At 53.5% G+C, this 19,388-nt stretch overlaps 1 protein-coding gene across 2 annotated transcripts in view; it reads right to left on the reverse strand.

Annotated features, from left to right (window-relative positions):
• Nucleotides 1-3,466: 3,466 nt before the first annotated feature.
• Nucleotides 3,467-19,388, reverse strand: part of DCP1B (decapping mRNA 1B) — a 42,762-nt gene continuing 26,840 nt past the window's right edge. Inside the window, exons 4-9 of one of the 2 annotated variants that reach the window (XM_061418390.1) lie at nucleotides 19,262-19,328; nucleotides 16,938-17,073; nucleotides 10,381-10,509; nucleotides 8,068-8,844; nucleotides 6,041-6,289; nucleotides 3,467-3,685 (exon numbers count right to left, since the gene is read on the reverse strand). In XM_061418390.1, the coding sequence (XP_061274374.1) occupies nucleotides 3,605-3,685; nucleotides 6,041-6,289; nucleotides 8,068-8,844; nucleotides 10,381-10,509; nucleotides 16,938-17,073; nucleotides 19,262-19,328 (1,439 nt within the window). In that variant the 3' untranslated portion in view covers nucleotides 3,467-3,604. Of the gene's footprint in view, nucleotides 3,686-6,040; nucleotides 6,290-7,718; nucleotides 7,932-8,067; nucleotides 8,845-10,380; nucleotides 10,510-16,937; nucleotides 17,074-19,261; nucleotides 19,329-19,388 lie in introns of those variants that run through there. The other variant, XM_061418391.1, reaches the window with a different exon arrangement.

Raw genomic sequence — 19,388 nt, forward strand, 5'->3', positions numbered from 1 at the left:
GGCTGCCGACAACACGAGACCTCAGAGACGGCTCTGTGCACCAAGGCCGGAGACGCACCCGGCTTCTCTGAAAAGGAGGGGGTGGCACAGGTCTGCATGGAGTGTGTGCGTGTGCATGCTCAGTCGCTCAGTCGTGTCCAACTCTTTGTGACCCCATGAGCTATAGCCTGCCAGGCTCCTCTGTCCATGGGATTTTCCAGGCAAGAATACTGGAGTGGGTTGCCATTTCCTTTTCCGGGGGCTCTTCCCAGACCAGGGATTGAACTCAGGTCTCCTGCATTGGCAGGCATCAGATCTTTTATCCACTGAGACACTTGGGAAGCCCTCTGAACAGAGCAGGCAGGTGGAAAGGCAGGTGGCTGCTCTGCTGGTGAGTGAGCAGCTGGGTTGTAGAGGTGACGCTGTGCCCCCACCCCACCCCGGGGGCTCCACGGGTCAGTTCTGGGCTCCCCCTCCCGCCTGCATCTGGGTGACACCCGGCCGGACCACCTGCACACTGGTATTCAGAGGCCCGAACCTGACGTGACAGCACCTGCCCTGGGAGCTACGCACCAGGGCCACCGGCCTTCATGGTGCGGGCCGACGTGTCCTCTGGCTGGGCTGGCCTGCGGCTGATCTTCCTGTGCAGGACGCATGTCCTCCTGCCTGTCCTGGGACAGGACCCGCGGGCTGTGACCAGTGTCTGAGGGAGAGGCGGTCACCCGCTACCAGGGATGTGGCCCCTGGCCTGGAGTCCATGCCGGCGCTGGGGGGTCGTGCAGAGGCGGCCCAGTGGGTGGGCGTCACAGGGCCAGGCTCGGGATGTTCCTGAGGATGCTGATGAGCGGGGAAGAGCAGAGCGCAGACCTGCAAAGACCGTCCAGGACAGAATATCCCTTCAGCATCTCCTCCTCCAGCCTCACAATGAGGGCTTCACTGGTGGCTCGGATGGTAAAGAATCTGCCTGCAATGCAGGAGACCCAGGTTCAATCCCTGGCCGGGAAGATCCCCTGGAGAAAGGAATGGCAACCCACTCCAGTAATCTTGAATGGAGAATCCCATGGACAGAGGAGCCTGGAGGGCTACAGTTCGTGGGGTCACAAAGAGCCGGATATGACTGAGTGACACTTTATTTTTCTTCCGGTCTCGCAATGAGGGTAGGGTGGCGGCGGCAGAAGCTGGGTCATGGGGATGGGGTTGCTGTGCCTTGAAGGTCAGGGCTTCTCCTCTGAAGAGAAGGGGTGAGGGGAGCTATCTCCCACCATCCATAGAGGAGTAGGGGAGAAGAGGGCACAGGGGTGCCCCTTGGGGTAGTAGGCGAGGTCATGGGAGTCCCAGCTGGGCCCTCCATCTGATGGGATGGAGCCCGTGCTTCCAGCCTTCATGGCCTGAGGTGGAGTTCCCTGAGTCACTCCTATTTAATCCCTGTGAGGACCTGAGAGGTGTGAACAGCTTTCACTTTATAAATGAAAAAGCAGCGTCTGAGATGGGGCCCCTCTTCCAGGACTTGGGGGCAAGGCCGTCTGACCAAGGCCCTGTGTTCTGTCCCCACACCAGGCAGAACTGACGTGGGTCCCGTCTCCAGGGTTAAAGTCCAGAGCCCGGGGACCCACCTCACCTTCCTCCTGTGGGATTCTGTCAGCCTCAAGGGGCTGTCGGGAGCTGATGACGTGGAGGCGGGCTGTCTGCAATGGTCTCGGAATCGGGGTGAGGTGGGAAAAAGCAAAGTGGGGTTGTGTGTAGGTGGCCCTGAAGTCCACCTCCTGAACCCTCCAGGGAAAGGCCTTTGGACAAAGCAGCCCCTGCCCCCCAGACACAGAGGGACTCAGCTCCCCCGCCTCCGAGAGCCCTTTGAAGGGGGCTCCGTGTTTGTTCTGAACAAACTGGGCCTGTCACTTCCAAAGCTATTCATTCCAGGAAAGAATGGAGAATTCATTTTCAAACCCGATCACCGCAGTGCTGACCTAGAAAGGCCCAGTGAAGCCTGTGGTGACGGTCGGACCATGCCGGGAGGGGGCGTCCTTCCAATCACACTGCGAGGGGGTGGGGGGGAGCGTCCTCTCAGCTATCTTTGCACTGTCGGTGCTCTGACTGGGCTATTTTATTTATCCAAATCAAGTAAAAAAAAAGCTTATTTCAGAAATCAGCCATTTGCTGCCACAAGTATATTGGGAAATTTTTTCGGTGGCTTTCATTTCCCCCAGCTGGAGAAGCGACCCTGAACACTGATCAAGGATATGCAGGCCTGTTTTAGAGGTCGGACTGCAGTTGGGGAGAAGGTTGATTTTGCTGCAGGTTGAGTATGGGGGGTGTGGGGCTGAGGGGAGTAGTTCCCGGTGTGGGGGCAGCAGGTCCGCGTGTCTCCCCCTGCCCTCCTGCCCCGTAAGAACACAGAGATCCTGCACAGGCAGCGATGAGCTTCAAGTGCCGAGGGTTTGTCGTCGCGTCAGATGTTGTGAGTGTTGGAGACGCAGAAGGACCTGTCCCTCCCTGACTCGGGGGTGACAGCAGGTCCCTGGACTCGCTGTACTTGAGGGGCCCGGCAACTTTAGCTCCCTCCCTGGGTGGCGGGTGAGGAGGCGCCCTCAGACCCAGCGTGGCCACGCGCCTGCCCCAGGTCTGCGCTTCCGGTCCATGTCCAGGCGGCAGAAGCTGTGAGGAAACCTACCTCCCCCGCCTCTTTTCTGACCCTAAAAGGAGAGTGAGGCCTGGCTCCCGTGTGGGCATCTGGAGATCTTTTTATGGTCCGAGAACAGGGCTGTAGAAATGCAAAGCTCACTTCATCTCCGGTGCTCGGCAGGGACTAGGTCAACCTGGAGGGCTGGAGAGAGCCCTCCTGCCTCCTTCCGAGGGCGAGCCCCTTGGCTCTGTGAACACAAGCCCGTCTGAGCCACGGCTTCCCTGCAGAGGCTGAGAACTGGCTTCAAGATCTGTGACCTTCTTCTCAGCTCTATTTGCTGAAGATTACAAAATGTTGCCCTGGGAGCAGAGGCCGGCTTCTGGTGAAGGGGCTGGAAAGATACTGTGTTGCTGGAAGCCTGGGACGTGTGTGGAGTCCTGGGACAAGCCCCATAGAAACCAGCGGTGAATACTTTCAGCAAGCATTTCCCATCAAGGGCTCAGCGATCGGTGCCCACGGATGTTGACAAACAGGTTGACTTTGTCTGGAAAATCGCTCCCCTTGTCACTGGCGAGGCCGGTGGGGCGCGTCGGTGGTTGTGGGCCTACACTGCCACCTGGCGGTTGGCATGTTCTCTGAGGTCCCGAAATAACTGCAGCAGCTGATGAAAAAGCAACCACGTTCCCGGAAGGGAAGGGCCCTTTCCACGGGGAGAACACTCTTCAGAAATGGTTGAGGATGGGTAAGAAGCAAACACCGCTGAAGCACGGCATTTGCTGTGATGTGATGTGAGCAAAGGGCTTTTCCCACGCGCGCAATCCTTGGCACCCGGTACCCTGAAGGGTGGAGTGAAAAAAGACGCGTGACTGAAAAAGTCTGAAACATTTTATTTCATATTATACATCCTTTTTCTTTTTAAAAAGGCAGAAACATTTAGGGAAACATTTGACAAGAAAGAGCCTTGGACTGGAGGGCTTCGGACATGGGTTTTGAAATGTCTTGCTTTCACAGAGTCTTCTTCACGGCTGCTTGTGTCAAGCTGAAGAGATAAGCCTCGTAGATGATATTTAAGAAGTTGTCGTCGTTCTGGAAAACAGAATCAGAAGCCCTGAGGGGGTGAGACCCGGCTGCAGGAAGCAGAGGCTTAGTCTGTCTTGGGGCTGGGCCGGCACCCGGATCCTAAGCTGTTCCTCCCCACCTGTGTGCTCACAGTGTCTGGTCTGTGTAAACAGTGGGGCTGCAGGCCAGGCCGTGGAGGTAGGGAGGGGTATGAGTCAGGTATCGGTCCTCAGCGGTCAGCTGGGGAAGCAGCAGGTGCTCGTGGCCTGCAGCTTGGGGCACCAGCCTTGGGGATGCATGGAGTGAGGCCGGCTCGAGAGAGGCCTGGTCAGTCTGCTGCCTGCAGAGACACCGGGCCTCTGGAGGCTGCTCGGGGAGGACAGAACCCACTCGATCCTGCCTGCCTGGCTGCGAGATCACTGGTGGCTCTGAAAGGTCCCCCAAGTCACCCACAAGCGGTGGTTGTTGCTGTTTAGATGCTTTACGACCTCATGGGCTGTAGCCCACCAGGCTCCTCTGTCCATGGGATTTCCCAGGCAAGAATCCTGCAGTGGGTTGCCACTTACTTCTCCTTGGGATCTTCCTGAACCTGGGATCAAACCTGGGTCTCCTGCATTGGCAGGCGGGTTCTTTACTACTGAGCCACTGCGGAGGCCAGCCTTTGCTGTGGGCCAAAGTTAAGACTTCATGGCAACGTGCTTGGTGAAGCCAGAGCCAGAGCCCTGCCCTGGCCCCGTTAGCTGAGGAGGGCTCTGGCCCTGGCTGGTGGGCAGCGATGAGACTGGGGGCTCTGCTGCTGCTCCAGGGGCCGAGGGACCCATGGAGGTTTTCTGTTTCTGAAGCTGGAGACTCCCTCCTGCCCAGCTCCGTGGCGCTCTGGTGATCCACCCATGGCTCACACGCCTGCTCACTCCCAGGCGCTCACGGGGGAGTGGCCAGTGCAGGTGACAGACGTGTGAAATCTAACTAGCGAGGCCCGGGGGAGGGGCCGCTGCAGCCCCGCAGTGTCTCAGCCCCTGCACAGAGAACTGTGGACAGGGTTATTAGATGGAATAAGTGCCTGTCAATTCACATTTAAGGGGTTTTTGTCTATTGCTCACAGAAGTGTACAGATGTCGTCTCCAAGTCTTCATGAACTTACAATGACCAGCCTCTGGAAAAGGAGGGGGCTCCCCTTCCTGGGAATCAGGGAGGTGTGGGCAACTCCTGTCTGCTCCGCCTTCATGCACACTTGCTTCCTGACCCCTTCCCCTCCTCTCTAAAATGTGTTACCTTCAAACTTTTGAGCCGGACTACAGAGCACAGACAGAGAAGGCAATGGCACCCCACTCCAGTACTTTTGCCTGGAGAATCCCATGGACGGAGGAGCCTGGTAGGCTGCAGTCCATGGGGTCGCTACAGTTGGACATGACTGAGAAACTTCACTTTCACTTTTCACTTTCATGCATTGGAGAAGGAAATGGCAACCCACTCCAGTGTTCTTGCCTGGAGAATCCCAGGGACGGGGAAGCCTGGTGGGCTGCCGTCTATGGGGTCGCACAGAGTCGGACACGACTGAAGCGACTTAGCAGCAGCAGCAGCACAGAGCACAGAAGTGCTGGCCACTCTCTCAAGGTCACCTGACACTCAAGCAAAATAACACGAAAATCCTTTTACCCAAAGGGACTATTTACCCAAAAGACCCCTGGGCACGAGAGCTGAGCTGTCTGGGTCTACTGGCAAACGTCTGCTCTTTTCAGGGCCTGCCCCGAGTCCTGGGCTGTGCTCTGTCTGGGCCGCCCAGCCGCCTCGTGGCGGGCCCGTGGGGTGGGCAGAGGCGCTGGACAGTAAGGCTGCGGCCCCCGCTCTGCTCTTCGCTGGAGGGTGCCCTCAGGCCTGTCCCTTGGCCTCGGTCTCCTGGTCTTGGAAACCCAGCCCGGCACAGCTCTGTGCTAATGTCCTTGTTCTCGTTATTTCACAGGGACGAGCGAGCACAGGAGGTCATCCCACCCCATCCTCACCGCAGGCTTTAAGATCTCTGTAAAACACGCCTGGGCTGCCACAGCCGCTCCTCCGGTCCCCGTTGCCCCCTCCCCGGGGCTCAGGGCAGCCTCTCTCCAACTCCTGCTGGTTCCCAACGCCCCCAGGCCAAGGACTCTCCCAGTGGCTGCGGGATTGGTGCCTGCCTCTTCCTTTCCTGCCCTGGAGGACTGAGTCCCTTCTCCAAGGACAGCACCCTGAGGAGCGGACTCATCCACCCGGAAGCGCTGAGCTGCTGCATCACCCTCTGGTTCTTGGGGAGCAGGAAGTGGGCAGGGCACCCCAAGGGTCTAAGGGGCAGGAAGTGGGCAGGGTGCCCTAAGGGTCTCTGGTGAGGCCGAGGAGGAGGCGGTGCCCGCCTACCTGGATGAGGTGCAGCAGGGCCTCCTGGAGCTGCAGCTTGCTCAGGGCGCTGCCAGGGGTCCCCGGGGGCTCAGGCGTCCGCAGGGGCAGGAGGAGGCCGGTGGGAGTGGCAGTGGGGTCCTGGTTTCCTGGGGGCAAGGGTGCACGGCTCCTCTCTTGCGGCGGGGCCCAGCTGGGCTGCGCGAACACCAGGGGCGACATGAGTGGAGGTGGGGTCGCGGCGGCCGGGATGCGCTGGGGCGAGAGGACCTGGCCGGGGAGACGGAGGCAGGTGGGCAGGTGCGGGCGGCTGGCGCATGTGGAGGGCGAGGACAGTGAGGGGGACACGGCAGGCTCCAAGGCTAACCGCCCACAGCTCCAGCGTCAGGGCCGCCCACAGGAGGCCAGCTGCGCCTGCACTGCCCCCACCCCACCCGGGTGCCATGGGCCTGGCGTCTGCTGTCATACCCACTGGCCCCTCAGCATGAAGGCTCGTCCTCTGAGTAGCACCTCACTTCCCCGCTTCCGGTTACCACTTGACCGCATCTAGGACCTGGCCTTTCCCTTGGGGCTTGCCATCCATGCCCCTGCCTGCTGGGGCCCATCTTCCCGCTGTGAGGGAGCTGCCCCGTTCCTCGCCTGGCGTGGGCAGGACGGGCAGGGTCACAGAGTCACATCCTCACCACCCCACCTCCTGATTCTCTGCATTCGGGCCTGGGAGGACAGCGCCCTGGGGACTATTCCTGCAGGCCCTGCAAGTGACCTGTCTGTCTGGGCGAGTCAGTCTGCCTTTCTTGCCTACCAGATCTAAAACCAAGTTTTCAATAGAGTCTCCTGGCCCCTCGGGAGCTGCTGTGACCTCAGTCACCCTCTAGGCACCGTCCTGGGCAGAAAGCAGGCAGAGGGGGCGGGTGGTTTGTGTAACTGTCCCCAGTCGTCATTTGAAGCAGAGGTGCCTCCATGGGCAGCTCGTAGAGCACCGGCTCTGTGGCCTGTGAGCAGGGAAGGGGGACGTGCCCGTGCGGGTGACCGCCAACCATTAACTCCAGCTTCCTAGTGCCTGGTCTGAATCCTCAGGGACAAGCAGAGAAGGGGGGCAGGTCGCGCCGGGGCGAGGATGCAGGTGGGGAGCAGCCACTGTCTCACCATCAAAGGCCCGCATGAGCACTCTGACCCAGTCTGACAAACACGAAGACTGTGCTCCACGCCTGCGGCCTTGGTTCCTAAAAGTGAACGACTCTGGGGCCCCGCTGGAAGCCGCTTGCCCAAACAGGACAGAAGGACCAACGAGGACACATAATACATAGGAAGAACCTCCCCAACTTGAACCCTGAGGCACTGTCAATGATCTGTACCAACCCAAACGGAAAAAAGTCCCTCAGATCTCCAGATGCTGCCTGCACATGGGCAGTGAAGAAACGGACAAGCTTTCAGTTTTGTCACCGTCCCGAGTTATTAGTGACCACAGAGAACCAGCGTCCCCGGAGGACAGAGCACTTCTAAGAATGGCGTTTCCTTTCTGGCAGTCAGTGTGCATGTCGTTGGGGCAGGGGCAGCTTCTGCCTTCTCCTGACCCTCAGTAAGCTATCCCTGCAGAGATGGGCAGGAGGCTGTGCCTTCCAGGGTCGGTGACCCGCTTTTCTGCTGACCTCAAGAGCCCACAGGCTGCGGCACCCACAGGGACAGGCGCCCAGCTCACCTCCACGCAGCGCGTGCAGAGGGCCCTGGCCCGCAGCCAGTGCCTGAAGGCGCGCACTGCACCGTGAATACACAGCAGTTTACCGTGGGCGACATATCCAGCGGGGACCAGAGGTCTGACACCCTGGAACAATTTCAGACCCTAAGTTTCCAACCACAACGACCTGGGGTTTTCTCGTATCTATGTCACATGTGAAAACAAGAAGTCTTCTCTCTAGGAATGAAGCATGTTTGAAAGGAGGGCTCCCAGACGCTGCGCAGAGAGCAGACCCCTTCCTGGCAGGAGGTGGAGGTGGACGCGGTGTTCTGCATGGACCCCGTCCAGTGCTCCCTGGCAGGAGGACACTTACCTGAAGGAGGGGAGCTGGTTGCTCAGTGCTGGGGGGCGGGTCCCTCCAGGGCTCCAGGGGGTTCCGCGCTCGGGTGCTCGGGGTGGCTGTGGGGAACTTGGCTGCCAGGGCTGGGCGGCCGGGCGCTGGCAGCTGCTGTTCCTGCTGTACCGCCTGGAGCCTCCGCAGCAGCTCCCGTGGGGAGACCTCGCCCGGCCCAGTCACCGGCTGATGGCCGGGGCCGGGGCCGGGGCCGGGGGGTGCTGGTCTGGGGAGGGCCCGGGGCCCTGGAGTCTGGGGCGGGAGGGCACTGCTGAGACGGGTGGGCTGGGCCAGGGACACGGGGGTGGTGGCAGAGCTGGCAGGTGCTGGCGCCCCGGGCTCACACCTGTTCTCAGCCCCGGGTATGCTCTGCACCTGGAGGAGTTTCTGAGTCCCAGGGGCTGCGAGTGCGCGGCTGCGGGGAGACCCTGTCTGGGCGGGCCCAGCGCAGGCCGCCCTGAGGGCGTCTGTGCAGGGCCGGCTCTCAGGCAGCTCTGCCAGCGGCTGTAGGTCCATGCTCCTGACCATGAGCTTTTGAATGGCAGGGCAGAGCTGCTTGTCGACAGGGGGCGAGGGTCTCCGGGGCTCCTCATAGGATAGGGATCGGACGACCCCCTGCCGCATTGGGAACTTCTCTGGCTGCTGCTGCTGCAGGGGGAGGGTCTGGGGAGGCCCTGTGGCCTCCTGACACGGGGCTTTGTCCTGCTTCCCGAAGAGTGCCGTCAAGGACAGGTGCTGGGGTTCCGGGTCTGAGGTCTGGAACAAACACACATGTCTGAGAGCATGTCCATGTGTGATGGGGGGAATGAAACCTAACTTACCCACCCAATGGTTTTTATTTACAAGGGGTCGATTAGAGGATAGAAAAGCCTAATGATTATAAAGTGTACACATCTGGGACTGCCTTTCTAACATCAAATTTGGTCACAGGCTTCTCCCTCCCATCCCAAGACAGCTGTCATATTTCAGTATTTGTTGAATTTTTTTTGGGGGGGCCGAGCCACACGTGGATCCAGTTCCCTAACCAGGGATGGAACTCAGGCCCCTTGCAATCGGAAGCCTGGAGCCCTAAAGGTTGGACCACCGTGGAAGTCCCTCACTATCCGCTGACTGATGAGCAGTCAGGAGACGCTTGCTGGGCCTGGGGACGACCGTGTGCAAAATCACAGACACTGGCAGATGGAGGACCGTCGCCTCAACAGGAAGCACACCTCCCCCTGCAAAGTACCTGGAGACACCGAGCAAACACAGAAACACAAGGGTTTCAGAATTCCTGATAGTTTTCCACAGAATGATAGAAATTAAGGGCTGGAGAGTTGTAAGTCATCACTCTCTCTAACTTGATCCGAATACACAGCAGTAGCTCTAACAGCCTGTCAGAGGCGTTAAGTGCCAACCATGGCTGGCGACAGGCCTTCTTCCTTCCTGCCTGTGCCCTGGTGCCTCTTGCGGCTGCTGCTCCCTGCGGTTGGGCTAGGAGAACACGCGTGTAGCCTAAAGACACATATTCCAGTTTCTCTCGTAAACAATTTCCACGAAAAGCAAACTTGTAATAAAAACTAAAAGATAATTAGAAAAGGCTTTAAAAAAAATTCAATGCAAGACTTGCATGAGCCAGTCTTTATGTCTTTTGGCTCCATGTTCATCTTTAAAGTTGATTTAAACCAACAATTCCCTTTAAAAATTTTTTTTTGATGAGGAATAACCATAGGTACTGGTTATACCCACACTCAGTGATGGAACTTACAGATTAGCCCTTTTGCTGATGCTGGGGTATTCTGAGAAATATATATACTCATACAAAAACTGATGTCATGTTTCATGTTTGTATCTTAGAGGCAAATACAGTGACGGGTCATGGGCTCTAAAGGGGGACTTGACACCAGTCCTTAGACCAGGAGTCCCACCCACACAGGGCACATGGCCCCAGACTGGGCACCAAGGGAAGGGCTGCATCTCTTGTCAGTGGCCGACCTCAGAAGGATACGGCCCAACGGGTAATAGTCTCGTCGGCTCCAACGTGGTATTAGGCTGCTGTCTTTTTGGAACACATTAACCTCTAAGGAGTCAAGTTCACAGAGTAAGGGAAATGCCAAATATCAAAACAGTAATCCTTTGTAGGAAGAGCAAATTATACATAATGACAAAACCTCCACTTTGGAATCTCTCTTTCCTGGATCAACTCTAGGGCACCTCCACAGCACAGCCCTCCACCCCCTCGCCCCTGACCAGCCTCAGGGCCAAAGTCCCTCAGGAATCACCGGGACCGGGTGGAGAGCAAGGACCGTGCACCTGGCCGGGCCGAGGGCCCCGCTGCTGCCGGCTCCCACTGGGTTTCACTGGAATTGGCTTGATGAGGTTGGGGTTGTCGTGGATAGCGGACGAGCTGCTGATCTGTTTGGGCTCGGAGCAGGTTTTACACTGAAATAGAAAAAAGAACCTTATTTTTGGTGTAAAAGAAACTTAATCTCTTAAGAAGAACGCACCTTCATGCTCTTTATCGTATCTGTGTGCTCAGTTGCTAAGCTGTATCTGGCTCTTGGCGACACCACGGATGGTAGCCTGCCAGGCTCCTCTGTTCATGGAATTTTCCAGGCAAGAATACTGGAGTGGGTAGCCATTTGCTATTCCAGGGGATCTTCCTGAGCCAGGGATCGAAGCCGAGGTCTCTCACATCTCCCGCATTGGTAGGTGGGCCCTCTACCACTAGTGCTACCTGGGAAGCCCAAGCTGTGTCTGAGTCTAAACCAAATTCACTGAGTGTGTCTCAGCGGCACAATTCAGCGGTGCTCCATTGGCCTGCAGGATCCAGAGGCCCCGAGACGCCCGGAGGTGTGACAGTCTGCGGGTCTGCCTGAGAAGCAGCAGCTTTAACAAAGTCTCCAGCTCTCCCACGGTAATCAGCAGTACAAAGGCTCCCCGGTGCCTCGTCTGGGTCAGGGGAGGGCTCCGAGCCCAGTTGGCAGCTGACTTAAGACTGGAGAGCTGCATCCTCAGAGCGACTGACCCTCTTTGGTCTATAAACCAACGGGTAAAGCTGACTCAAACCACTGATTTTAAAAATTACTAACATCATCCTTATTTAATGAGTGATTTTTGCATAAACAGAATAATTCAAATCCGAGTGTTCTGAACCGCTCACTACAAATTAGAATTTCACAGAGAAAGAGATGAGAGACAAGCCTCGTCATTTCAGATCCCGAGTCATCACCGCCCATTAATCTAATCAACCATGCAATTGCTCACACGCTGGGATTCACAGCCAGGAGGGTACGGCAGCGTTGTCCGCGTCTCCCTTGCTGAAACAGCAAATAAAACTGTAAAGCGCGGTCTTCTGCAAGGTGGGCTTTGTGGCGTCATTCGTTTCAATGGCACACTTGTGCCCTTGGGCCAGGACACACTTCTCTGTCCCCAGTGTGCAGTGGCCATGAATACAACCTTCCCCCCCACCCCCAACAGCCCCCCACCCCAGACCCTGAGCATTTCCATAAGCTTCACGGCTGTTGGCTGCACTTTCTATCCGAGGATGTCGGGGCTGGGGCTGATCACCACTGTGCTTGCTTCGGTTTGGAAAGTTCACTGCGCAAAGGACTTTTTTCAGCCAAGAATTCCGTCCGCCATTTGCATATTTGGCACCAGTATTATTAAATGGCACACTTTCTGAGTCATAAAAAGTTATTTCCAATTCTCAGGTAAGTTATGGCCACAGGACCACTGGCCTGGCTTCCGAGATGTGGATCAGCAACATGAGACCAGAGTGTGGTCCCCGATAGAGTCACTGACAGAATGCTGGCGTGAAAAGGCTTGACAGCCTGCTGGCTGTGCCGAAGACGGTGGAGCTCGGCTCACTTCTGCGAGTGCTCCCGTCTGCACTCAGGGTCCCTGGGTTGCCAACTGCTTTACTCTGCACACGCTGAGGTGGGCCGTGGACAGCACCCCCCAGGGGAAGCGGCCAGCAGCTGCTTCCTGAGTCACCACCACAGGCCATCTACCAATGAAGCTTCACTTTCATGTAAAAAGTGCTCAGAACAAGACTGACTTCCACGGCTTGCAGCTCATTATCCAGAGGTTGAAGCTTCTACAACTCTCCCTACCCAAAGCTTCTATGCCCTTCCCTACTTGGAAAAACACACAGAATCGGCAAAAGTGTATAACGGATTCTTTGCAGAGAAACCGAGGCTTTAACAGCTACATCACATGAGCCTGTTTATCACACAGACACAAGTATCCACGAGGCAGGGAAGCCTGGGGGAAAATATACTTGAAGTGCTAAAGGCAGACATTGTTGGGTGGTAGGGTTATGGGTAATTTCATTTTCTTTCTTCTACTTTTAAATTTTCTCAGTTCAGTTCAGTTGCTCAGTAGTATCTGACTCTTTCCAACCCCACGGTCTGTAGCACGCCAGGCTTCCCTGTCCATCACCAACTCCTGGAGCTTACTCAAATTCATGTCCATAGAGTTGGTGATGCCATCCAACCATTTCATCCTCTGTCATCCCCTTCTCCTCCAGACTTTCATCTTTCCAAGCATCAGGGTCTTTTCCAATGAGTCAGTTCTTCGCATCAGGTGGCCAGAGTACTGGAGTTTCAGCTTCAGCATCAGTCCTTCCAATGAATATTCAGGACTGATTTCCTTTAGGATGGACTGGTTGGATCTCCTTGCAGTCCAAGAGACTCTCAAGAGTCTTCTCCAACATCACAGTTCAAAAGCATCCATTCTTTGGCACTCAGCTTTCTTTATAGTACAACTCTCATATCCATACATGACTACTGGAAAAACCATAGCTTTGACTAGACGGACCTTTGTTGGCAAAGTAATATCTCTGCTTTTTAATATGCTGTCTAGGTTGGTCATAGCTTTTCTTCCAAGGAGCAAGTGTCTTTTAATTTCATGGCTGCAGCCACTATCTGCAGTGATTTTGGAGCCCAGAAAAATAAAGTCTCTCACTATTTGCATTGTTTCCCCATCTATTTGCCATGAAGTGATGGGACTGGATGCCGTGATCTTAGTTTTCTGAATGTTGAGTTTTAAGCCAACTTTTTCACTCTCCTCTTTCACTTTCATCAAGAGGCTCTTTAGTTTTTCACTTTCTGCCGTAAGGGTTGTGTCATCTACATATCTGAGGTTATTGATATTTCTCCCAGCAATCTTTGATTCCAGCTTGTGCTTCATCCAGCCCAGCATTTCACATGATGTACTCTGCATATAAGTTAAATAAGCAGGGTGACAATATACAGCCTTGATGTACTCCTTTCCCGATTTTGAACCAGTCTGTTATTCTATGTCCAGTTCTAACTGTTGCTTCTTGACCTGCATATAGATTTCTCAGGAGGCAGGTCAGGTGGTCTGGTGTTCCCATCCCTTTAAGAATTTTCCACAGTTTGCTGTGATCCCCGCAGTCAAAGGCTTTGGCATAGTCAATAAAGCAGATGTTTTCCTGGAACTTTCTTGCTTTTTTGATGATCCAGCAGATGCTGGCAACTTGATTTCTGGTTCCTCTGTCTTTTCTAAATCCAGCTTGAACATCTGGACATTCACGGTTCACGTATTCTGAAGCCTGGCTTGGAGAATTTTGAGCATTACTTTGCTAGCGTGTGAGATGAGTGCAGTTGTGTGGTGGTTTGAACATTTTTTGGCATTCCGTTTCTTTGGGATTGGAATGAAAACTGACCTTTCCCAGTCCTGTGACCACTGCTGAGTTTTCCAAATTTGCTGGCATATTGAATGTAGCACTTTCACAGTATCATCTTTTAGGATTTGAAATAGCTCAACTAGAATTCCATCACCTCCACTAGCTTGGTTCATAGTGATGCTTCCTAAGGCCCACTTCACTTTGCACTCCAGGATGTCTGCCTCTAGGTGAGTGATCACACCATTGTGATTATCTGGGTCATGAAGATCTTTTTTGTATAGTTCTTCTGTATATTTTTGCCACCTCTTCTTAATATCTTTTGCTTCTCTTAGGTCTATACCATTTCTGTCCTTTATTGTGCCTATCTTTGCATGAAATGTTCCCTTGGCATCTCTAATTTTATTGAAGACATCTGTAGTCTTTCCCATTCTACTATTTTCCTCTATTTCTTTGCATTGATCACTGAGGAAGGCTTTCTTATCTCTCCTTGCTATTCTTTGGAACTCTGCATTCAAACGGGTACATCTTTCCTTTTCTCCTTTGCCTTTAGCTTCTCTTCTTTTCTCAGCTATTTGTAAGACCTCCTCAGACAACCATTTTGCCTTTTTGCATTTCTTTTTCTTGGGTCTTGATCACTGCCTCTTGTACAATGTCACGAACCTCCGTCCATAGTTCTTTAGGCACACTGTCTATCAGATCTAATCTCTTGAATCTATTTGTAATTGATTCCACTGTGTAATTCTTCCACTGTGTAATTGTAAGAGATTTGATTTAGGTCATACCTGAATGGTCTAGTGGACTTCCCTACTTTCTTCAATTTATATCTGAATTTGGCAATAAGGAGTTCATGATCTGAGCCACATTCAGCTCCCGGTCTTGTTTTTGCTGACTGTATAGAGCTTCTCCATCTTTGGCTGCAAAGAATATAATCAATTTGATTTCAGTATTGACCATCTAGTGATGTCCATGTGTAGAGTCTTTTGTGTTGTTGAAAGATGGTGTTTGCTATGACTAATGCGTTCTCTTGGCAAAACTCTGTTAGCCTTTGATCTGCTTCGTTTTGTGCTCCAAGGCCAGATTTGCCTGTTACTCCAGGTATCTCTTGACTTTCTGCTTTTGCATTCCAGTCCCCTATAATGAAAAGGACATCTTTTTTGGGGTGTTAGTTCTAGAAGGTCTTGTAGGTCTTCATAGAATTGTTCAACTTCAGCTTCTTCAGTATTACTGGTCAGGGCATAGACTTGGGTTGCTATGACCTTGAATGGCTTGCCTTGGAAACGAACAGAGATCATTCTATCATTTTTGAGATTGCATCCAAGTACTGCATTTCGGACTCTTTTGTTGACCATGATGGCCACTCCATTTCTTCTAAGGGATTCTTGCCCACACTAGTAGATATAATGGTCATCTGAGTTAAATTCACCCATTCCGGTCCATTTCAGTTCACTGATTCCTAAAGTGTCGACGTTCACTCTTGCCATCTCCTGTTTGACCACTTCCAATTTGCCTTGATTTATGGACCTAACATTCCAGGTTCCTGTGCAATATTGCTCTTTACAGCATCAGACCTTGGTTCCATCACCAGTCACATCCACAACTGGATGCTGTTTTTGCTTTGGCTCTCTTCATTCTTTCTGGAGTTACTTCTCCACTGATCTCCCTTTCTCCACTAAATCTTCTCATTGAACATCAAAAGACAATACTTCTTTAATTTCATAGCTAAGTCAGAGGTATATCCAGAGGACAAATCTTCCTTCTTGCCTTAAACCACAAAACAGTCTTAAATACAGAATAGCCCACTGATTATTTTATTTTTCTTATTGCAGTATAGTTGACCTGCAAAATCATATTAGCTTTAGGTGTTCATAAAAGTGGTTCAGTTATACGTGTGCACACATGTTCTTCAAAATAGGCCACTTCTAAAGACTCGGCGTGAAGCCCCACAGCCCTTGACCCCCCCTGGCCCGGCCACTGCCCCAAGCTCACCTGCCCTCCAACTAAGTCTAATGGAGGAAGAAGCTCAAGGTCACGGTGCTGCTACTTCACAGCAGATTGATAGGCATTTGCTTCTTCAGGGAGAAAACATAAAATATTGTCCAAAACAAGTTTTTCAAATTACTCTATTAACTTCATGTAAAAAGGCATTTGTAGTGTTGCCAGGTTTCGCTTTATCAATATCATCTTCCTCCAGCTCCAAGTATTTCCTCTCTCACTTTCTGGGATTATCACACATTTAAGAGGTTTGGAGTTGCAGAGGCCTCAGCGGTCAGTTGGTGTACGACTCAGTCAGAGCCGTGCTGTTCTCCTGGTATGTGCCCGACATCCAGCACTCTGTCCTCCTGAAGACTTGTGGTCACATGCTCTCACAGCAAGACTCCCGAGGAAGGGCAGTGTTTCCATGCCCACCTTCCCATACCCAGGCCCGGGCCGCTTCTGAGGCCCACGCTCTGTGTATTGGAAGAGTGGGTGACACAGACGTGAGTAGACTTGCCCAACCTGGGGGCTCTTGGGGCAGGTACCCCTGGTGGGTGGGTCAGAAGCCATACGAGGGACCGAGAACACATGAACTGAGCCTTCAAAGATGTCCCCTGCTGATGGATGAGTAGAGGAGGAGGGGGCTCCCCCAGGGGCGGCGAGGCTGGGTCGCCCTGGTCACATGGTGGGTGCCCCAGAGGGGCCCAGGTGTCACACGCTGGGCAGTGAGAGGCGAGAAGGGTATGGAGCAAGGCCAGTGTGGCTGTGCAGGTGCTTCTGGACACTACCTGGCTGGTGATGGCAGGAGGACGAGCATCTTCTGTTACTGATCTCTCAGCTGGGCGATGGACACTACGCACATGATGTGTTTTATTGTTGTTTCTCAGTTGCTAAGTCATGTTCAACTCTTTGTGATCCTACAGACCATAGCCCACTGTGGGATTCTCCAAACAAGAACACTAGAGAGGGCTCCATTTCCTCTTCCAGGGTATCTTCTCGACCCAGGGATCGAACCTGCATCTCTTGCATTGGCAGGTGGATTCTTTAACATGGAGCCACCAGGGAAGCCCCTGGGGCTGCGTTTTAATCCACTTAAAAGCAAACAGTCTTCAGTCTACTAAAAGTCAACAAAGATGGTATTACTCATAGGCTTCTGTTTGGCGGAAGGAAGGGGACCAAGTCTGCCTTAACGGGCAGGTCCCCACCTGGAATCTGAGTGCGTCACGGTGGGGACGGGACTCACCTTCGTGTACTCGTCTTTGGCCTTGGTCAGCATCCGCAAGATGTCAGCCTCCTTGCCCTCTCCTGAGCCGAGGCTCACGGGCGAGGCCCCGGCTCCCGTTCCGTGGTGGGCTTTCAGCTGTTCGTACTGAGTGAGGCTAGAAAAACAAAGACGAGATCCATACCAGAAAAGACAGCTCAACACAGCCAGCAAGTCCTCACCCAGTTGTTTTTATCTTGTTACGATCGTGTTAGAAAAAAGATCACTGGAAGTGATGGGAGAAACATGGGAGTCAGGGTCCCAAGTTCACTGACCACAGGACTGCATCTGGAGGGGCATGGCTTCCACCCTGCCTGGTGTCCCATGGCAGCTGTCACCCAGCCAGGGCAGGGTTGAGGGGCTGGGACGGAGGCCAGGTGGCCCCGAAAGTATTCACTATTGGGTCCTTCTCAGAAAAAATCTGTGACTCCTCATTGTGAGCATTAGGAGGGACCCCTGAACTGCTGAAGAACCCAATTCAGGGTTCTCAACCTGGAGACTAGGTTCCCAACACGGCAGATCCAGTCTCCCCCTTCTTCCAAAGTGCCTGGGAGTCGAAGCGCAGCTGAGCCCAGCCCCTGTGTCCCGGATGGTTTAGAAGCACAGCGAAGGTCCCACCGCAGAAGAGGGGGTGTGAAAACACAGCACTGGGAAGCGCCTCTGTCCTCCTGAACACCTTGCAGAGGGGAGGCCAGGCCACTTCCCTGCTGGTAGGGGGGCGCGTCTCCCTCCCGTGGGAGGGCTCTGACCGTGGCTCATGCTTCCCCATTGCTGCCATGAAGTTTGCGGGGAAAGAAAGCTGCGGGTTCGCTGAGGCTCAGCTCTGAGGATGGGTGGAGAGTCCACATGCATTGTGCTTGGCTAATTGCTCGACACCAAGCAGGTCCTGCCCCAGCTGCTGAAGAATCACCACAGAACCTGAGTGTCTTCACATCGCCTCCTGGCTGGGGGACACGGCGCCTTTTAATCTATATGAAGCCCTGCTATTATTATCTGCCGCAGTTTACAATCACAGGAATGTTCTAGGAACTAGCTGTTACGGTGGTAAATACCAGTTTGAACACACTTAATCACCATCTGCAGCCTGAGCTGCTTACCTAAAATTAGCTCTCACCAGCTCGGCTTTTCAGAAATCAGTCTTATCTATAAAAAAGTGCTCCCCACAGCCCATATTTTAGGGCCACTTTTTAGCCATACATCAACAAGAATCAGCCACAGGTTTGCATATGGCCCCTCCCTCTTGAGCCTCCCTCCCATCTTCCACCCCTAGGTTGTCACAGAGCACTGGGTTGAGCTCCCTGAGCCAGAGAGCAAATTCCCACTGGCTATCTATTTCACAGATGGTAATGTATATGTTTCCCTGCTACTGTGGCCATTTCATTGACCCAGGATTTAAAACTGACAAATGGTTGGTTCTCTAGCAGATGGAGCTGCTCGTTTGAGCCTGTGTGGGAGGCAGCTGGATTCCATGTATGGCTGAGCCCAGTCCCGGCCCAGGGTCATGGCATGCAGGAAGCTCACTCGCTTCCAAGCTCTGAACCAGCCACAGGAATGCAGGGAAATAACTCCCTTCCCATGAGCGGCCCTGGGGCTCAAGAACCTCAGAGGATTGACAGATCCCCAGGGGGACAGTGTGCTGACCTGGGCTTCCTTTCAGGTCATCAGGGGAGCAAGAGTGGGACCAGGAGACAGTCATGTAAGTATCCCCCAGTCTCATGCCTACTGGCACCAGTCAACAAGGACTCGAAAGATTAATAGAAAAGAGACTAGGAACACGAAAGAGAGAGAGTCCATCTGCTGATCACTAAACTAGTGTTAGCTCAGATATTTCCAAAGATATTGAAAACAAAGACTGAGCAAAGCCCTCACTCACACGGGAAGGAGGTTCAAGATCCACAGGCAGATGGAGGGGAGTCTTGGGGCAGGAGAGTATGGGGACCCAAGAGGAGATGGGGCAGCCTTTCAGAAAGACTCTGAACATTCTCCTCAGAGATATACCAATAGCTTTTCAGAGGAAAAAACTGCTAATTTACAAATGAGGATGGTATTAAGGAAAACTGTCACCCAGAAAAACTGATATTACAGATCACATGCACAGAAAAAAAGGGAGGGGGACTATTCTACATAATAAATTCTACCGAGTGGAAGTGTGAGACATTGTCATTTACGCTTATTTTTCATCTGGTGAGTAATGGTGAAGGTGTTGCTAAGCATGGTGAAGGAGCTGCTGTCAGAGACGGGCTCTGTTTACCCCGCGGTGCAGTCCCACACACTCAGAAACGCAGAACACATCCCGCAGCACTTACTTCTTCATTAGCTCTGCGATTCTTTGGCATTCTTCCTTGTCATAAAACCAAATTCCATAGATGGACACTGCAAGAAACACAGAGGACCAGTGCATGAGCATCCTCAAGAAGGGGAAACAGATCCCCT

The sequence above is a fragment of the Bos javanicus genome, chromosome 5 (genome assembly GCF_032452875.1).
Source record: "Bos javanicus breed banteng chromosome 5, ARS-OSU_banteng_1.0, whole genome shotgun sequence".
Lineage (NCBI taxonomy): Eukaryota > Metazoa > Chordata > Mammalia > Artiodactyla > Bovidae > Bos > Bos javanicus.